The sequence below is a fragment of the Corvus moneduloides genome, chromosome 1 (genome assembly GCF_009650955.1).
Source record: "Corvus moneduloides isolate bCorMon1 chromosome 1, bCorMon1.pri, whole genome shotgun sequence".
NCBI classification, from domain to species: domain Eukaryota; kingdom Metazoa; phylum Chordata; class Aves; order Passeriformes; family Corvidae; genus Corvus; species Corvus moneduloides.
In genome coordinates, this window is record NC_045476.1 from 44,805,274 (window position 1) to 44,826,276 (window position 21,003).

Consider the following 21,003-nt stretch of genomic DNA (forward strand, 5'->3'; position numbering starts at 1 on the left):
CCTTCTTTCCCCTCCACATTTCCCTCTTCCAAATCTGATGTGAACTCCTTGCCCTTAGCATCATCTTCAGGGTTTTGTGCTCTATTAGCACCAGCTCTCCTTTCATGGTTCCCTTGCTGAACTCAAACTCTGTCCTGCAGTGCAGAATTGCTTATCATTTGCATCCCTAGCTTTTTTCAGATGGGTGAAGAATGGCTGACCAGTTTATCAGGACAGCAGAAAGGTTCCTAGCAGGTCAGGAACGATCTGCAAATTCATGGTGAATTCCTCATCTCTTCGTGCTGGAAGGCTGCTATGTTGTTAGTGGTCACACTTTTGTCTTGTCTGAGTGTTTAACTTGAACCTGAACTTTTTGGCAGTGAGGCAAGAAAGCAACATTTGATGGCACAGCTCCATTAAGATATAAGCCGATCTCTGTTGCTTAATGCTGAAGGGAGTGACTCTAATCTAATCTAATCTTCAAGTACTCAGGTACTTAGAAGACAGGGATATTTTTCTCTCCCTGGTGCAACAATTGACATTCTTTTTTTTTTTTTTTTAATTGCCTGCTGATGAAAATCCAAGTATAGTCATGGCTGACACAGCGCACGTGTGATTTGAGATGGCATAAAATTCTGTTCTAGTAAAGTTCAAACTTAATAGTTAACTAAATATTTTAGCCCTCTCTTCCCCTTGTCTCCGTGGGGACAGCAAACTGCCAAGCACTGTCTATTTTTCCTTTGCTTCTCAATACAAATCATGGGTTGCCTGCTAGGATAACTTCAGTTTTGCATCAACTTCTTTTTTCAGAAACTCTTGTTCATAGAGCCTCAGGCTCTTGCTTTTTGCACAAACAGCTGTATCTCCTGAGGACTGAACTTGTTTTGTTTCATTAAAGTATAGTAGAAGTTTTATGAAAAGTAATGGGTTGGGGTTTAGAGACAGTTAGGCCATGTGATCTATCAGGGTTTTTTCTGGTTTTACAACCTGAGAAAGAAAGATATTTGTGTTTGCTGTTTTGGTTTAATTTCCTGTAAGAACTTCAGATATTTCATTCAGAGTGGGAGTTAAGATATTTCATTGTTGGAAAAAGTTCCTGAGCCAAATAACTTAAAGTGGTTTTAATTTAGGAATACATACATACAGGAAAAATGATGATACGATCTATAATTTATCTTAACAAGTATCTTTCAAGCCACCATAAACTGAAAAGTTCCTTATGTCTAGGAGCCTGTCCTGTAAAACTCACTTCTATCTACTGTGGCAGTGCTCACTATGCATTAGTAAATCCTGTGCTTTTGGTTCCACTCTACTTTTTCTACTTATACTTTTGCTTACCTATTAAAAAACATAAACCTAATAGTTTTAAACATACATGTGTTGGGGGGGGAGGGGGGTTGTGAATCAAAAATTTTGGGACTGTGGTAGTTTCTGATGTATTATGAAAGCATTTATGCCGTTATGCATGGAACAGAAAAATGAAAAATGTGGGTTTATTTCAATAAGTATGCGTTGTTGTCACATACATACACATAGGCAGGCCTATGTATGCAACTCTGCGAGGTTAATTCAGGAGAGAATCATGGTCCAAGCTCTGCAACACTGGCATGGGTTGACAGAGGTATTTTCATGTCCATTGTTGTGTGCTGCCTTTAAGACCAACAGCCAAGTGCAGCTGCAAAACTGTAGATTTTCTGTCACTTTTTTCTCAATGCACCTCTCTCCTTCCTTCCCTTTCACTCTCTCTGTGGAGCTAGCTTTGAGTTTGCTCTTTTGGCTTGGATTTTGCCATCCTTCTCTTAACGTCATCACTCTCTGAAGTCGATCTACCTGTTGTTCAGTAAAGCAACAGAGGTTTGACAGCTAGCAGAAGAGTGAAGTGATATCCTGCAAACATGCAATGACTTGGCATTAAGTTCCACTTACTTTGCACTATGCAGTTACAAATGTGTAAAAACATTTTCCAGTGAATTATTAATGCTAAATGGAATTATTAGTGCTAAATAGAAGATGCATTGCTACACAGAACTATCTTCATATGGTTTACTAGTGGAGCATGTCCATTTCATGATATTAGTTACAAATTTGTCTCAGTCATACGCTTGTTTCCTTTAAAGACATCAGAAGTTAATCGTTATTTCTTCCCCAAGCATGCTTTTGAAAAATGGCTCTTTTAAAGCTGATAATATATTAATCATAAAAATGAAAAATTCTTTGAAAATCTGTTTGCAATACAGTGTTCTTCTGATTAATAACCCTTGGAAATTTGTGCTCATTATACCATAAACATGACCTTTATAAAACCATCAGAAAAAATTCAACTGCAGATTATGCCAGGTCAAAGACTTTTTTAAATGTCAAAAAGTGTAAAGCTTTAAAATTAATGTGATTTTTATAATGCTTGGCTGACGCTTGTATTTTTGCTTAGCTTATTTATGTATGGTGGGGTTTTTTTGAGACTTTGTGTTTAGGATCTACTGGGAGACTATGACCTCAGCGGAGCACACTTTGTGATACACCTTAATGACCTTCAGCAGCTTCTTCCTTGTCTTTCGATGCTTATATCCAGTTAGTTTGTAACTACATTTCTGCTGGACCTGATCTGATAAGATCTGGTATCTCTCCAGTAGAGGCTACAAACCACATACTGACCCACTGGTTAGGTGATATCCATGATATGTCCGTAAATAATGGTGCAGTCAATTTAACACTGTCAGAAAATATGTTTATAGGCTGAAAGGTGTCCAGAAACACTGTACATGCAGTTTTGGGGAAGTGCACATTTGTAACACTGTGCCCTTCCTCTAACTTCATCAGGTTGTAGTGCTCCTCTGAAAACACCCATGCTTCCCACCTTAGCTTGAATCTGAATGTAAACCTTTTTGCTGCAGGCTGGAAATCACGCTGGGGGGCTGCTCTGTGTGGGAATAACTAGCCAAGATGAAGACCTTACCATCATGAAAAGAAAAGGGAAAGCTGTTTTTCATAGAGAGTCATAGAATGGGTCAGGTTGGAAGGGACCACAGTGGGTCATCTGGTCCAACCTCCCTGCTCAAGTGGAGTCATCCTAGAGCACATGGCACAGGATTGTGTCCAGATGGTTCTTGAGTATCTCCAGTGAGGGAGACTCCATGACATCTCCAGAAAATCTGTTCCCGTGCTTGGTCACCCACACAGTAAAGAAGCTCTGCCTCATGTTCTGGTGGAATTTCCTGTGCATCAGTTTCTGCCATTGCCTCTTGTCCTATTGCTTGGCACCGCCAAGTAGAACCCAACTTCGTCCTCTTGACACTCTCCCTTCCAACACTTAGTTATGTTGATGAGATCCCTTCTCAGCCATCTCTTCTTTTCTGGCCTGGCATTACTGCGTGGTGGTAGGAATGTTTCTGTACATTTCTAGCTCACTCTGTGCAAGGCAGGCTTTTCATTTCCTTGGATTCTCTTTCTTACCAGAGAAAGTAGAAAGTAGTATAAAACATGAGCAGTATGGGAAACAACTGTAAGATAGAGCTGGGGATACATAGTTTGCTGAAAGAAAATAGAATCATTAGTGCAGGTGTAGACTCACTGGTGAACTCATCTTCCCTCTAGCATTTATGGCACTGAAGGAAGAACAAGTTTTGACATTTTGTGTGAGATCATTTAAGGCTAAGTGAAAGCATGTTCAGTTTGCTATTAGCTTACAACCAGGAAAGGATATTACTGTGCTCAGAGCACTGAATTTGAGGACCTAGAGCTCAGGTCCTTGGTCTGCCGCAGATTCCTGCGTGAGCTTTGAGAAGAAGACTTTTGCTGTCTGTCCTAGGTTCCTAGCTGAAAAATAGGGATAATTTCCTGCCAGGTAGAAGTGCTCAGAGAATTAATACTGGAATTGCATGGAGAAAAAAGTAAGGCTACTGGGTATTTTATATTTGATTTTTTTTTTAAGGTAAATGGAAATTAAAAGCTCTTTCATTCTCAAGAAGAGGAGAGCTGAGGTTCATGGGCATTCTAGTTTGTCTTCTCCAAAGCCATAACTTCCAGTCTTGGGCTTTCTGATTCTCTGGCATTTGGCATGGTTGGTACTTGGTATGGACAGCTGGTAATAAGCATGCTGACCAAATTGGAGAATTTCTAGTTGTTTCCTTATACTAGAAACAGACAGAACTTTACAGAAAGTGGAGCATACATTTTGGATCATTTAACTTTCAGTGATCCAACAGTTTTCAATAGGGAAAAAAAAAATCCAAATTTGTCTGACCAACTGCAATAAAAGCCCAAAGGATTCTGAAGAGCTCAATTAGGTAGGTCATGTTGCTAAAATAAAAAGCTAAGTCTCTGCCCTTGTGCAATTTAAAATCCATATAGGATGTGGCCCATAGTGAGGCAAATTCCTTGCTTGACAGTGTTAAGTACTGAAGTTCAGATCATGGTTTTTCAGTAGCTGTTATGTAAAAAAACCAAAACAAAACACACCAGTATTTTGTTCAGTAGAGTGTTTCTTGTGGTCCATAGCATATTCTAGATCTGGGGCAGAAGGGGTGGTACTCTGTGGGGTTACTGGGGGCTCTGACATTAATTAGCCTTGTGGCCTGAGGTGGGTAAGATCCGCACAATGCTGAGCACTTCAATCCCATTCAGTCAGACTGGACTTCACTGTCTGTAAGGTGGGCCCACCTGCCTGCAATGCAGATGAATGATGGTAAAGGACCAGGAGGGAAGAAAGTAGCGAAATGGGAGCAGAAAGCTGAGCTTGTTTAGCAAAGTAAAGGAAATAATGACAGGAGTTAATGGATATCAGAGTACTCATGCAAATTTGTCTCTGCATTTTCCCAGTCGAGCATCGTAATAGTAGTTTCACAGGTTTCTACTAATGAAGAAATGTACTTCTCTGTACAGCTAGAGGAGTACATTTTTCAATCAAAATTATTGGGATATACAATCTTATGTTTTTCAAAATGTTAGTAGGTGTGAAAGAAAAGACTTTAAAAGACATTATTTGATGCATAGCTGCAGGCTTCTAAAACCAATAATAGCAATAAAAAGAATTATTTTTCTAAACTAGTTCACTTCGCAGGAACCAGAGAAGAAATATTTTCTCTAGAAAAAATAATGCTTTGAATAGCAGTAAATGACCGGAGTTGATTCAAACTTTCCAGGTGAATAGTGTATGTGCTGAAAAATTCTGTCTATAAATAAACAGTGGGTACTGACTGGTGCCAATCTGGGAAAAAAAAAAAAAAAGGAAGAAAATATTTTTGTAATGAGTCATTTTGAATTGTCATTTTGTCATTTTGGATCTGGATGTTTGAAATTTGCTAATATTTAAATAATAAAAGCAGTTAGGTATCTAAGTAGGAACTATAAGGTATTATTTTGGGTGAAAGAAGAGTTTCAGCTGACATGACGGTGGGGTTTTTCCCCCCTAATTGTTTCTGTGTTTTGGTTTGGCCACTGAACTGAAAAATCAATTACTCACAGATCTCCACAGCTGAGACAGTGTTGCATTCATCCTCTTCAAAGTGACTAGCCACTGCTAGCATTGCTATCAGCAAAACCGGTGAAAGGAAAGCTTGTATGGCCACACAGTGTACTTCATCCTCAGGACAGCCAGCAGGATCGAGGCTGGTGTGGTTGGAGGCCCATTTTGAAGGCTTTTCTTTTTCAGTGGGCTTAAAATATTTAATACAGTTGGGTTTTTTTCTTTCTTTTCTGGATCTAAGAGTGATTAGATGTTAAAGTATTGTGTTTAAATGCAGATATTGTATTTTTTAAAATTTTTTTGAGATTATTAAATAATGAAAGCACTCTCCAAAAAGAGTCTGTGAACAATACAGAAGTCAAAAGCACTTTAAGGTTCTCATTTCTCCTTCCAAAAGAAATAAATTTTAAAAAAGAAATAAACTACTCAAAACAATAAAAAACCCCTTTCAAGAAGCTGAGTTCAAACATTATAAATAGATTTTCTGAGCAATAAATTCTCCGGAGGCATCACTTCATTTATTTACACCTAATCTCCTTTCAGTTCATATGTAATAATATGTAACCTATAAAAATGAAATGTTCAAAATCACAAGTTTGTCTGTTTATGCACCTAAGAGATACAGGTTACATGTTAGCTAATTTTCTTTATGTTGAGTTCATATTTTAGTCACTGTATTACAATAACTACAAATAAATAATTTGGTGATAAGTGGGGCTCAGTTTTCCATGCCAGGTTAGATCACTGAATTATGAATTATCACTTATTATGGAACTGAATTTACCTTTAAAGGGACAATTCAGCAGTTTTTGAGAAAAATATCTGTTGTAAAAATGAAGATTACCATACAGTGATAAAAGGGAGTGCCCTAGTGACTATGAGCCATGAGAAATTACTTAAAACTAATTCCCAAAAGCTACATCTACAATTCATGTCATATTTTCTCTGTTATATCCCAGAGAAGTTTATTCTTTTGGTTTTTGATGTCTTAAAATTTCCTATTTTATCAGATTCCCTGAAAATATAAATGTGATATCTGGTATTTTGTATCATGAAAAAGCATTATTCATCATGGATAGCTTGCTATTCTTAAATGCTTGTGTCTTTATTGTCTTTCTGAAGAAATCCCTCCAAATATACCTTCTCTTTGGCCCACTAGCAAACTTAATTCATAACAATTTTAAAGTTCTAGCTAATATTGAGTTATCCAAATGTAAGCTTTTTAATATTTATAAGCTAGACCAGGAGCTCCCCACATATCCCTTCCCTTTAATACTTCAAAATAGCCTGAGTCAGCATTCTTGAAAATTTTCTAGGAAAATTTGACTTGGGGTCTCTAGGATATGTAACGCTTGTTGCATGTGAACTGTTAGATATTAGGATCCTATATAAAAAAATATTAATGCTATCTTTTGAAGTTATCTTTTAAAGCTACCTAGAAGTCAACTTTTCAGTTGGAAATGTGTGGTACTTTCCCAGCTTCTCCATTGAGTCATACCATCCAAAAGGTTCTCTAAGCTTTTGCCAAGATAGAATGTGTGTATTTTTTTTGACCTCAAATAAGTTATTATGGAAATATTAAGAGATGTGTGAGATGGGGTGTAAAACATGGAAATATCCATATCTTGGAGAAACCACATTATGATCCTGAAAACCAACTCAGACCCCAGGAAGGAAGGGAAATGGTACATTAGTTTAGTGTCTTTGCTGTGTTCAAAATGGCTGTGCACATGGTCAGAAGGAAAAAATTGCAGTGTAATGAAGGAATGAAAATGGAATTCTGCAGAGATTTGCTTTTTCACTCAGTGTTTATGGTGGCAATAGTTAGTGATGGAAGAACTGCAAAAGATTTAGATTAATGGGGTATTAGTTTAGAGTTTCTGCCCAGTTTACATTCTTCCAAATTTCAAATGCATTGCAAAAAATTATCTACATTTTTGTGTCTGCAAAATCTGAGCTAGATTCTTCCTTAGGAGAGACTATTTGATAATGCATCTTGTGATTCTTTTTCTGGAAACTAAATCTGCAGTTAAGTGTAAACTTAAAGGATTGGGAATGAGAGTGTGCATGGGGAAAGACTGTGCAGAGAAAGATGTAACATAAATTCATCTACAGCCAAGTCACAAAATAAAGCAACAGGTGGTTGCCAAATTGTTGAGCTGTTTGCTAGGGAACCTGAAGAATGGGGATCTTGGCCTCCCTGAAAAACATTAAGGAAACTTGCTATTTATTAGCCTGTATGTAAAAATCACCCTGTCCTGTGATGCTTGTTTAGGGCTATTTTCTTTGGTTTCCTTTGTGCATATTCAGTCTTTGCAATTCTCTTAATCCAGATTTTAGGGTCAGTACTTACAGCTGTTTATACTCTTTACCTAACACTGATCCAAGGAAAATTTCAGGTGAACTGAGCACAAAAATTTGCATGGGAAGCCTTCTTTTCAGTAAGTGCTATTTCATTGAAAGCAAAATTTCCTCCAGAAGGTGTTTGCTTTTTGTAAAGAATTGTCACAAAAAAAAAAATTGTTAAGATTAAAACTTTAGCATTTTTATAGACATATGGCTTCTTTTTTTTTTTTTGAATGATTCTCATTTTAAAATGTATTTTCAGTTCCATAGTGAAACATGGTCTCTAAAGTCAAAATGGAGTGGAGGGGAAATGGGGCAAAGGACCAACACCAGTATTTGTTCCCATTCTTACTCAAAACAAATAAAATGTGCCAATTCCATATGAAGTGGACAGTTCGAGGCAGAATGGGCAGGAATCATCTCTTCATCTATTTCTGCCATATTCCCTTAGTTCAGACAAGAAAGGTCTTGTGCTGATGAAGTTCGTATCACCAGTGGTTTCAGAAGGAGACCCCACTTGACTGGGCTGTGTCACCAGGAGCATGAACCTCATGTTGCGCACATGGGTTTGTAGCACGTAGGCTGTCTGTGCCCAGAACATGGTGTTGTATTGCAATGCAGATTACCCAGTGGCAGGGCAAAATGTCAAGTCCCAACTGGAGACACAGAACTGCACCCCTGTGCAAAAATGCACAGTTTGATTGACATTGGGGGAGTTCTCAAAAACAGTCTCAATGTGATATAGGAAGAGGCAAAGGTTTGTGGCAAGCTTTTCTCCAAACTTGTATGCTCACACTTTGGGTGTATAGCCAGTGTCTCTGTCCAAGAGATTATCTTGCCTGTGATTTAAATTGCCTGAAAATTGAAGAAACAAATGTTTTCTTCAGACTTGGTCAAAATGCTGAGCTAATTAAGCTTCTGTGTTGTAATATTCTTCGTCTCCCTCCAAAGAAAATTAAGGTATCGATATCAACATGAATTTCTCAAATGTCTGAACATTCATGTTCTCTTTGTAAAGACAGTAGACACTAATATCATTAACTTGTAAGACTGGAATTAGAAAATACACTAGTATCCTGCCATTTTAAGTAATTGTAGCATGCTCCTCATAAAGACTAGGTTGTCTCTCTGAACTTCAGGTAATAATAATAACAATAACAATAATAATAATAATAATAATAATACAGAGCATCAAGCACAGGCTGTGAACAAAACCTATCAGTGTTGTGGGATTTTATCCTAGTTTTATTGGTCAGTGTTTTCCAACCCTTGCTAGTAGAAAGTTTGTGAAAAGGCTGTCACTGAACTTTCACCCTCATTGTGCATTGATCAGCAGTGCTACACCTGCTCAGGGAGTGCTATGGATGTCTTTGTGGAGAAGCTTATCCTACACAACACCAAAACCATTGTAAGCAAATTTTATGGTTCTTCCCTGTGATCCAACATTCAGTAACACTTGGAATTTATCTGTGTACACTCTTCAAGAACTCTTCCCTGTGGGCTTCTACCCCTCTCCATCCCTCTGCTATTGGATTAGGTGTGAAATAGTTAACACTGGCATTCTCAAAGGTTGTCCAAGCTAAGCTGAGTCACAGAAATGGTTGCCATTGCTTCAGTTTTTCTGCTGCAGATTCTAGACTACAACTCTGTGTCTGTTAAATGGAAAGAGAAGCTAATTTTTGCAGCCATAAATATTAGAGAATTTTTTTTTAAGCAAAGGCTCAAATTTCATGATGCCTCTCACATGCTCCATCATTTAGGAACATGTCTGACACTATTGAAAAAACAGAGAGCAGCTGTGCTCCTGAACATACTAATTTTCTGTGCCACTGTAGCCAGGACTGTGGTAGATTTTAAACTCTGTTCCAGAGGCTCTGAATCCCAGCCAAGGTCCTGCAGAGCTGGCTGGATTTTTCCATTTAAAGCTTGTTCTTGTCCCCAGATGGCTTTGCATTGCACTGGCTGGCAGCAGCAGGTGTGTGAGTGCCGAGTCATGCCATGAAGAAGGATCACAAAATAGAAATATTTCATCCTTCGTGGCATGGTATCTTAGATGAGTTTGGGATACCAATGCTGTTGCTCTAGGTAATCTGAACCTGTGAAGCTCTGCTCCATAGCACTGAGATAATGAGCTGTGTCCCTGAGCACAGGTGACATTTCTCAGTCCAGTTTACATTTGCATTTGTGAGTTACAGAATATTTAATTAGCTTCAAATTCTTTGCTGTTGCCAGGCAAATGCACACCTTGAAATTTCTGTGTGATTCTGTACAATCTCAGGTGCAATCTGTATTTTTTCTTTTAGTGAGAGTGACTTCTTCCTTTAATGATGTGTGAAAGTTTTACATAAGTAAAGTGAAGTATTTCCAGCGTGTAAAAAAGTACCTTTATGAGTCTCCTATTCAGAGGTAGTATGATTGGCATGTTCAACACTACCTTATCATCATTCTGACCTGTAAAATTTATTTTTACAGTGTTTTTGTGATAATGTCATGGGAAGGTAGCAATTGCCAAAGCAATGGCAATCAAATACTTGATAATTCTGTACTGGTGAGCTGTGGAAAGCAGAGCTGCTTGCCCTCTGCTTTTCTCTTGCCTATATCTTCAGCTGCTGCATTCAAAGACTGATTTCTTATACACTTACCTTGAGGTACCATGTAGAAACTATTCCAAAAATGGCAGTTATTCTTTGCAAAAAAACTATCACAAGATTGCAGTGACCCCTAATCCACTACCTTTAATTTACTAGTGATTCTTAGTGAAACTCTTCACAGAGGAGTTGAAAGTTGGCAAAATTACAGTCTTTCAAAATTTGGCTCCAGCTGATCTTATACATAGAAACACAACTTGGATGATCTTCTACAACTGGTTAATTAAGTCCTGTGTGGATAGCCCTCAGTTAGATGTATAATATGACAAACCTTGTTAGTAAATTTGTTGGCCAAATGTGGAGAGATTTCATATATCATTTTGACTATTTTATGTTTGGGCTCTTAAAAGATGTATGCAATTTGTCTAATGAAATATCTGTATGTATGAGACTTAAAAAAGAAACCAATTTTGGATCTCTCCCTCTGTTGATCTGTCTGCCTGTGTCTCTGTTCAGTGAGTAGGGTAAAACTCCCCTTACTTTTTTCAATGTTTCTTGGACTCTTACCAGCAGGTTTTTACAGTCTGTTGCCTGCCTCTCAGATTAGAAGAACACTGGCATATTTTAACAGTTTCCTAGGATCCAAATAGTCTTTAATTAACAGGGAATTGATGTTTTGGAGTGCAACCAAAATATAGGAGACATTGAAAGCAGAGAATGAACTTGGATCCTTCCAGCTTGTAACTGGCTGTGGCCAGGGGCAAACAAATAAGCAAAATAGGGTCCGCTGCAAACAGGTAGTGCCTTATCGGTATGCAAAGGGATTTCTTCATTTGCATTACGTTCCCACAGAGCTGGTGGTTAGCCGGGAGGAGCTTTCTGCTGCACAGAGTCTGAATCAGCTCCACCCCTTGCAAAGAGCAGAAAGTGTTCATTAGTACCTTCCCATAAACAGAATTTCAGTGGCTCCTGAAACTGTTATTTTTAGGTTTGTATTGATCAACTGTTGAGGCAGCAAGGTATGTTGTGTTTCTGAGGTTTAGGTTTAAACTGAAGCGGTTGGCTCCATGAGTGAGCATTTAATTAAAAAATCAGAAGTCTGCAAATAACATGACTCTTGCTGAGCCGAACAGCAAGTTGTTCTTTTTCTTTTTGACTAATCTGCCTTTGTAGGGTTGAGCAACAGGGCAGGATGAAACCCTGAAATTATAAGAGAATGAGACAAGCTGAACCTCTCAGGGGAAGTTAGACATATGCTGAACTATTGTTCCAGGTTATCCATGGAAAGAAATGGTTTATAAGGTAATTCTAATCATGATAGACTGAAACCTGAAGCAATTGCTGGCAAATTAACCAACTCAGTCACTGAGTCAGCTGTGCTTTTTTTCAGTAACGCAGTAATCTTTGGACAAGTCAAAATGTATTTGTTTGATCCACTATTGTCTTTTTGTTATTGCTTTTTGTGTGTGTGTGTGTGTGTGTGCTGGCTTCTTCCCCTCCCGCTAAACACAGCACTTGCTGAATGCCTTCTGTCTCTTTGTACGTGCAGGTGGTACATGCCAGAGCCCTGCTCTTCCAGCCCTCGTGCGTCCTCCTGCACCACCCTTGCAGCCATCGCTGGATATTAAGCCGTTCCTTCCGTTTCCTCTGGACACTGCCACAGCAGTGAATCTCTTCCCCAACTTCAATGCAGTAAGTACACTCCGAACAGTTACGGGCCACCTCACCGAGCCACAGCTTCCACGGAGGACTCAAGAGGGCACAAAGCAGGATTTTATGTACTCCATTAAACCTGGAATATCCTCTCCCTTACTGAGGGCCAAATAGCTCTTTCAGAAATGCTGATAGGCCATGAATTGAAGCCTACCTCAGAGTTAGAAGAAATGTAGAAGGAAAAAAATTATATGATCCCAAGTGACACACAATAAAGTTTCAGGCCATATTCAGTCCCAGGGCTTGTGGATTTCCCACAGTAATTTAGGACGTGCAGAGATTCACTAACTTACAGTTCACTGCAACTTTCAGACAGGGAAAGTGTCAGAGCAATGGGATTCTACATGCCATCTTTAACACACTTCTGGAGAAATACTAAAAATTTACAGAGCCTAAAGAGGAAAACTCTTTTTTTTTTTTAAAGTAAGAATGAGAACTAATGAGTGTTAGCTGCTGTATGAGCTATTCAATGGCAAACAATCCAGGGTATTTTTTACAGGTTAAGATGTGTTATTTCTCATGTCTTAGGTTTAAACTAGGATAGATTTCTCCTTTATTTTACTTAGTCATGCTATGTATGATTCTAGAAATCCCATTCCTTCTTTAGTATTTTATTTACATATGTCATCAGTGTTCCAATTTTCTTGTTTCAGGCTGAGATGATTAATGACTGAAAAGAAAAAAGGGGTCTGGGTTGGCTTTACGTTAATTTTGACTTTATAGAATTATGCCCCTTTTCAATTACTCTCGGATGCTCTTTTCCTTATTTACATATACTAGATATACAAAAACCATCTCTTAATAGCATGTGTGCTTACCTGCTTCGAGAGAGACACAAAGGAGGTGGAATTTTCCATTCCAAACCAATTCTAATTGACATGCAGAAATCTTAATTAAAATAATTAAGAGTAGTAAAAGAACATGTGCATTCTAGAAACAATTTGTAGCAATCAATAGCAAATTTCTGTAATTAAATGTTTATTTTTTACCTTTCGTAGAAGTTCATTTTCCTTTAAAGTAATTAAAATAAGCTAATCATCAAAACTATTTATACAGTCTTAAATTCAAGAAGTTCACAGCATTAATAGACAGAGAAACTACAAGCTTCAAGCCTTAAAATGCACAGAAATAATATGTCAAAGAACTACTGTAACAAATAAATTTTTTAAATTTTAAAATTGTGTTAGTATGCAGCAAGGTTTTAAAAAGTGCTGGGTTTAGCCAAGTTACTGATAACTCATAATGAAATGGATGCAAATTTAGACTTGTTTAGTGTGCTTCAAAGTTGAGGTCTTTCAACAAGCTGTGCCTTGCAATCACTGTTTGTAGTTAATACAATAGGCCAGCTGAATTTTTAAATCTATCTATTAGAATTTATTGTATTTTTTTTCCTCAGGATTTTCTGTAGTTCAGAGTCTTCAGATTGTTTTGCTAATTGTTTAGTTATATAACTGAAATGGAATTTTAATGATGAATGTTAATTGTTAATCCTGTGTTACTCCATAAATTTCCAGTTTCTTTCTACTTAACACAGACTGCTTTGCTACTATAATTATTTTGAGGGAGGGGTGGATAAATCATGCTAGTGTTAATTTGGAAGTAAGAAAGTAAAAATAGACTTGTATCAAAACCATGTTATTCCTGAACATCATCTTAGTAACATATAATTTCGTAAGAGCACTGGTAAAGTAAGCCTAGTTTTCAGGAGTGAGACTTGAAGCCCTTTTTAACAGCACTCTGAAGTCTGTTCCCATGCAAAATACTGCTTCCTGTGATGTGTGGCCATCTGCCAAGTCCACCTTGGCAGATATGTCGGTCCTGAGTGTGAGGATGCTGTCATCAGAGCTGCTGTCACCTACCTTGCTGCTCATAGTTTATGCCTTGCAAAGTGACCTTTGCCTCCTCATCATGTGTGCTGACATGCAGCATCATCCTCTGTGTTCCCATTTTCTTTGTGAACAGAACATTATTGAACGCTGCTATGTTTAGCTCATATGCCAGGGATGGTTAGCAGCAACCTCCAAATGTACAGACTGGCTGAGGAGTTTTGCGTAGTTCCAGAAATTCTTTCCAAGCTGACGAAACTTTTGGGGACACATCAGCTGCTGACCATTATCAGCCCAAGAAGAAGGTAACCCACAAATCACATTAGACCTTAAACAGAAATTCTGACAGGGGCTTCAGTATGTGAATGTGAGAAAACCAGTGTTTAAGCAAAAAATTATCTTTGTAAAAATGCATCTTCATGAACAATTGACGATGTTTTAGCTGTTGATGATGCTTTATCTTCATAGACTTCACTGACAATCCTGCACAGTGTCATTGGAGAATCATTTATGCTCTGTGGCTAAACCCAGGTCAAGCAGGTGGTCCATAAAAGAGCACCTGAACTGGATGTTCTCTCTCATGTTGTCAATAAATTAGCATTTCTCTTGATTGGGACATCAGGGTCATAAATTGTGTCATAGGAAATGGATTTCTAAGGACCTCTTGACCCACATGCAGTTCCACAGGAACAAATGAGTTTGGCAGCATGTCCGGACTACTTCCCAAAAGTCTAGAGGGAAGTCCAGAGTTTCGGCCTTTTACTGGCCACTTTTCAACTGCCTTCCCTTGAGAACAGCATGACCAAGGGGAAACTTGAATAAAAGTTCAGATATGTTTCGGAGAAAATAAATAGTCTCTGGTTATTGCAATCCTAATCAGTGTGAGAGTTTGGTTATGACGGACACAGGCATCTGAGCTAATCAGCCTAAGTTTCTTTACAAAATATAATGGAGAAAAATCAGCAATTTCTCCAATTTTTGCATGGATAAAAGTGCACAAAGGTAGCTTGCAATGCAAGCTATGTGTCTACTTTGGCATGAAGTGAAGTGAACCTAAAAGTTCTCATTCATCTATTCAGACTATAATGAGGGCCTGGCTCAGCTGCATCTACATTTAGATGAATCCCCCATTATGGGACAGGTCATAAGCTATTCACAGCTCATATATTAAATTCCACTTAGAAATCAGATGACAGAAGTGCTGACATTGTATTGTATGTTTACAGAGGAATGCTCCCATTTATTAAGCAGTTATGCTTCTAATTTTATCTAAAGACAATCTTCAGGGAATTTGAGGATTCAGATGAGCTAGATAGAAATATTAGGAGAGGTGAAAGCAAAACTGACTTACCAGTGGAGAATGCCAGACATGTATATAGGAACTAATAAAACCAGATACTAATCTTAAGTATTGCAAATAACCCTAGTAAGGTGTATTTTATAACATTTTTCACTCAATTTCAGTTTATTATGAACATAAGATTACTTTATTTGTTACTGATGATTTTGCTCTAAAACAAACTCAATTTTTGCTGTCTGTCTCTGAAGAAAATATTCAGCACTGATTTCCACAAAGGCAAAAGCTATCATTGCAGCTGAGACTAGAAGAGACAACATGGGGTATGCAAACCTTTATCGGTAATATCCCCAGACACAGAGTAGAGGGAAAAATAAAATCTGAGTAACCTGAGAAAAGTTAGGAAGATAATGTTTGAACCTTTGAACCATTCAGTTTCAGGAGGAACATTTTCTATTTATACAAAAAAGCATAAAGCAAACATAGCAATTAACAATCTGGTTAGCTGAACATTTGTAGGTGCTATGCTCTTAATTGTGAAGCAAATGGGTACCCTCAAGTTACATGTAAAAAGAAATTGTAACAACACAGCTGTTTAAATTGAAAACAGCCCACTGGAACAGACCCTGAGAATCCCAGATTCACTGCAAGTTTATCAGATCTAAAAAGATGAATCAACTGGATGGGATGTAAATGGCTAAGTTTTATTGAATGAGAGAAACTACGACTATAAATAATGTGTATGTACCTTTTAAGATATGATTTGAAAATTTTCAGAGGAATGTAAAAATAATTAAATTGTTCTGAAAAATATTTGAGATCATTTAGCAAAAATTTGTTATGCTTCTGTATTTTCATCTGCAGAGGGAGAAGCTGTAATTCTGTGTACTTCTTAGAATTAGTTCTTGGAGATGCAAAGCTCTAGCAGTTGCATTAAACATGTGCTGGTCTTTGCATGCGAATGTGCATATGTGGTGTTTCTGTTCATGAGCCGATGGTTTGTTCCAAAGAAATTTCACAAAGCATCAAAGTCTCAAAGTTAATTAACTTGTAGGAAAATATTGATATGAGTCCCTGGTTTAAGAGGAAATGCTTAGTTTTGCAAGACATCAGCATCAGCCCTAAGCTGATGGATCTTCCAACAGAAAAAGATCTCGTGTAGACCTTTCTTGTAGTCTCCAAAGCACGGATGCATCAGAAAATAGGTTTTGCTTATTTTTGAAGCTCTCAGAATTATGTACTTCAGCCCTCCTGAGCAGGAGAAAGAATTTAAAGTATAGAAATCCAGGACATTTGCCGTTACAAGGTGGAAAATTGGACAATGCATTGCACTCCTTGTTTGTTTATTCTTTGAAGGATATCCTGACCATTTCCTGAAAAAATTCTAAAAAATATTTTGTCACACTTTGTAGTATGAGCACAATCTGAAATGGAAGAGGTACTCAGTGCGGAAGATCTGAATAAATGGTCGAAAGCAGGAAGAGCGATGTTGCTTGAGAAGCTCCATCCCTAACTCCAAATGAAAGCCATGTTGTTAGTGGAAGGTTTCCTAAATAAGCATCCTTTGGAAAGAAACATCACTACAGTTTTGACTAGAAATGTATGACTTGGAAGAGCAGTGGTAATGTCAGAGTTGTACTAAGCATGGATGGGAAATGAACTGTTACTCTGCAGATACGTTTATCATAATCCGTCTGTAGTAATCCTTGTTCAGTTCCCTGATTTTCCTGTTTGCTTGTTCTATGCCAATAGTCCCAGGTGCATTATTAAGAGCTTCTTACTTCACCTTCCCCTGGTTAAGGTTTGCCATATGGGAAAGGAGGAGGAGGAGTTAACAGTGTCCGTTGTGCTTAGGTTGGGACTCCAGTGGAGGCTTGGGTTAGAGTGCCAATGTGGTGCTCCTTGCTTCCTGAACACTACCCTGTGCAACAACCCAGCAGCTTCCAGGGCAGCACAAAGGCTGCACTCTCTATTTATAGAGGTGAAGCTTGTGTTTGTAGGTACAGTCTTCACCTATTGTGGCCAGACGGCTGATAGAAATGGACAGTGTAGAAAACCTGCTTGCTGAGGAGTATTTCTGGGGAGGGTTATGCCAGGAAATGCAGAGAAAACCTGTCAGAAAACTGTCAGAAGGGATTTTAAAAATCTTTTCCTTAGGCTCTTGTCCTGGATAGTTATTTTATCTAGAAGAGAGATATGTGCTGCAGAAATGATGTGCCAATTTTCTGGATGTTATGAATAAGAAGTAATGTTTTGATAGTGAGGAGTGGAGGAGGACTCTGAAATACACGTTAGTTTTTTTAAACATTATCAGCCTGAAATTTACAAAATAAAGTCAATTTTTTTGTATACCACTCCGTAATGGGGTTTTTTTAATGCTTTCTGGCTTAATTGAGCAGAGTAGCATAACGAGACTATTTTTCCTCATGATATAAAAACCTTTAAATTCAGTAGTGATGATATGCTGTCAGAATGCTTTGTTTCCATAAGAGGATAATCAGGCAACAACACAATGGCCTAAGTCTGATGTGAATCAAAATGGAATACTGCCTATATAGAACAACTTGGCAGTAAAAATATAGTTTGTGCTAATTTTTAATGTTATTTCTGTGAGAAGTTCCTTTATCAGGTGGAGAACTGTAGTGCACCAAATTTTTCATTTGTCAGACAGAGGGGATTATTGCTTCTGGGGCCAATCTCTGAGTAACTGCTCATTTACAGGTATCTAAAAACAGAGGGTTTGACTTGCTCATTTCCTTACGTAGCACTGCAATTGAGCTGTGAGATAGCTATACTCTTCTTTACACTCTATATCTCTATTGCTGTTTAGCTGAATGTTATTGAAAATAGAGAACAATACAAAAATAGTGGCTAGGTTTGGGAATTCATTACTAAAATAACATTTTCATTGCTGCCCACAATGTTTAATTAAATCTGCAGGAGAAGTACAGGAATTAGGCAATGAGCAAACACAAGAAAATCTTGGCAATTCAGATGTTTTTATTTGGTGCTTGCAAAACAGGATGAATCAACAGCAGTATGAAACACTCAGTCATTTGAATTGGCCAGATTTATTTCCCATAAACTTAAATCCTTAATCTATACCCTGGGTTCTGTTTGAAATACCAGTAAAACACTGATTCTCTGATGCAGAGGAAAGATTTACAGCTCAGGAGATATCATGAAATTAAGCTTTTTGTCTTTTTCCAGTTTTGAGTCAGATTAGGCTGGATCCAGATCTCTAGGAATACTTTGCCTATTCTTATGTATGGTGTATGTTCTGTTTCATAAACAGCAAGCAGTATTTGTATTCTGACTTGGTACAAATGAGTGTTACTGAAATGTGGTCACCTGTGACTGCATGGATGTTATTTCTACTTGTGCTACTGCAGAGGGGCTGCGAAGTAGCATCTCAGATCCCTAGGACCTGTCTCCAGAATCATTGCTATTGTATTCTTTGGAATTGATGCATTGTTAAGAAGCATCTAACTTTAGTCCCTTTGCAACCTCCTTTAAAATATTTTTCCTCTCTTTGCAACTTGCAGTTGGGCCTTCTGAAAGCTTAAACCCAGACAACAAAATTTTTCTTATCTTTCTCCTGGCATTATCTTACATTTTAGCAGCACTGCTGGTCTGTATTTGGAATTGCTTTCATTGGGCTCATGTGAACCTCATGAAATCCAAGGCCAAGGGGAAGTTCCTTCACCTGGGTCAGAGCAGTTCCTGGTATCAGTACAGACTGGGGGCTCCAAGGATTGAGAGCAGCCCAGTGGAGAAGGACTTTAGGGTGTTGGTGCACAAAAAATTGTTCATGACCCAGCAATGTGCGCTTGCAGCCCAGAAACACAATTGTAGCTGGGGCTGCATCGAAAGCAGTGTGGCCATTAGGCCAAGGGAGGTAATTCTTCTCCTCTATTCAAATCTCATACAACCCCACCTGGAGTACAGCATCCAGTTCTAAGGTCCACAATGAAAGACAGGGATCTATTAAAGCAGATTATGAGGAGGGTCAGGAAAATTATCAAGGCAGTGGAACACGTCTCCTATGAGGAAAGACTTGAGAGAGTTGGGGTTGCTCAGCCTGGAGAAGAAAAGGCTCTGGGGTGACCTTATTGTGGCTCAGCAGTTCTTAAAGGCACTTATTAGAAAGATGGGGAGAGAGTTTTCACTGGGGTCTGTAGTGATAGGACAAGGAGAAAGGTTTTTAAAAAGAAGGAGGGTAGCTTTACATTGGAAGAAATTGTTTACTGTGGGAGTGGTGACACATTGGAACAAGTTGTCCAGAGAAGTCCATAGAATCATATGATCATAGAATTATTTGTCTTGGGAGGAGACCTTGAAGATCATCTAGTTCTAACCTCCCTGCTGTGGGCAGGGACACCTTCAACTAGACCAGGTTGCTCAGAGCCTCATCCAACCCAGCCTTGAACAATTCCGATGGGCAACATGTTCCAGTGCCTCACCACCCTTACAGTAAACAATTTTTTTCCTAATATCAAATGTAAACCTACTCTCTTTTATTTTGAACCCATTCCTTCTTGTCCTATCACTACATGCTGTTGTAAATAGTCTTGTCTGATCTTTCATGTATGTTCTCTTCAAGTACTGGAAGGCCACAATTAGGTCACCCTGAAGCTGCCTCTTTTCCAGGTTGAATAATCCCGATTCTCTCAGCCTTTCCTCACAGGAGAGATGCTCTGTCCCTCTGATCAACTTGGTGTCCCTCCTCTGGACTCACTCCAAGAGGTCCTTCCTCTGCTGGTACCTCAGAGTTGGATGCAGTGCTCCAGGTGGGGTGTCACCAGAGGGGAGCAGAGGGGCAGAATCCCCTCCCTCACCCTGCTGGCCACACTGCTTTGGATGCAGCCCAGGATAGGATTGGCTTTCTGGGGTTTGCGTGCACACTGCTGGGCCATGTTCAGCTTCTTGTCAGCCATCACCCATGTCCTTGTCAGCACTGCTGCTCTTGATCTGTTCATCCCCAGCCCTGACCCAGCTGCAGCACTTTGTTCTTGGTCTTGTTAAACCTCACGAGATTCCCATAGGCCCACTTCTCCAGCCTGTCTAGGTCCCTCTGGATGGCATCCTGTCCGTCAGGTATGTCAACAGTACCACTCAGCTTGGTGTCATCTGCCAGCTTGGTGAGGGTGCAGTCAATCCCTTTGTCTAAGTCATTAATGAAGATATTAAAGACATTAAGTTGTGTTATATTATATTAAGATATTACTAAAGATATTAAGTTGTGGATGCCCCATTGCTGAAAGTGTTCAAGGTCAGGTTGGGTTGGACTTTTAACAACCTGATCTGGTGGATGTCTTTGCCAAGGGCAGGGGATTGGGCCTGATGATCTTTACATGTTCCTTTCAACACAACCCTTTCTCTGATTTGCCACAACTTATTTTAACAGTTTTAGGATTATGTTCCAATTAGGGAATTAGCAGTCTCCTATGCTTATGATGAGGAGCTGTCACATCCCATCACATAAAATACAGTAGCCTTGAGACCTTCAAGGAGTTTGATGAGTACAAATGGGTAGATACCATAAAAATATCAATTAAAAAGTTTTATTTTATTTAAGTTAAATTTGTATCAAGGGTGCTTTAGCCTTCTATGATTGCTTTCTGAAGAAATTCAGGTTTCTAGGGTGTGTGTTCTCCTGGGAAGCAAATCTTAAGGTTACCTTAAGATAGCCTATGTTTGTGTCATTTCACCTTGCTGAACATTATAATATCTATCCTTGAATTCTTTTCTGTAACTGTAATGTGGATGCAAATAAAGTACCTGTTTCCTGGT

General features: G+C 38.6%; 1 protein-coding gene across 3 annotated transcripts in view; it reads left to right on the forward strand.

The window, feature by feature from the left end:
• Positions 1–21,003, forward strand: part of ZNF385D (zinc finger protein 385D) — a 428,747-nt gene that overhangs the window by 280,012 nt on the left and 127,732 nt on the right. For all 3 annotated transcript variants that reach the window (XM_032108248.1, XM_032108256.1, XM_032108266.1), the window contains one exon: positions 11,924–12,066. In XM_032108248.1, coding sequence (XP_031964139.1) covers positions 11,924–12,066 — 143 coding nt within the window. The remainder of the gene's footprint in view (positions 1–11,923; positions 12,067–21,003) is intronic.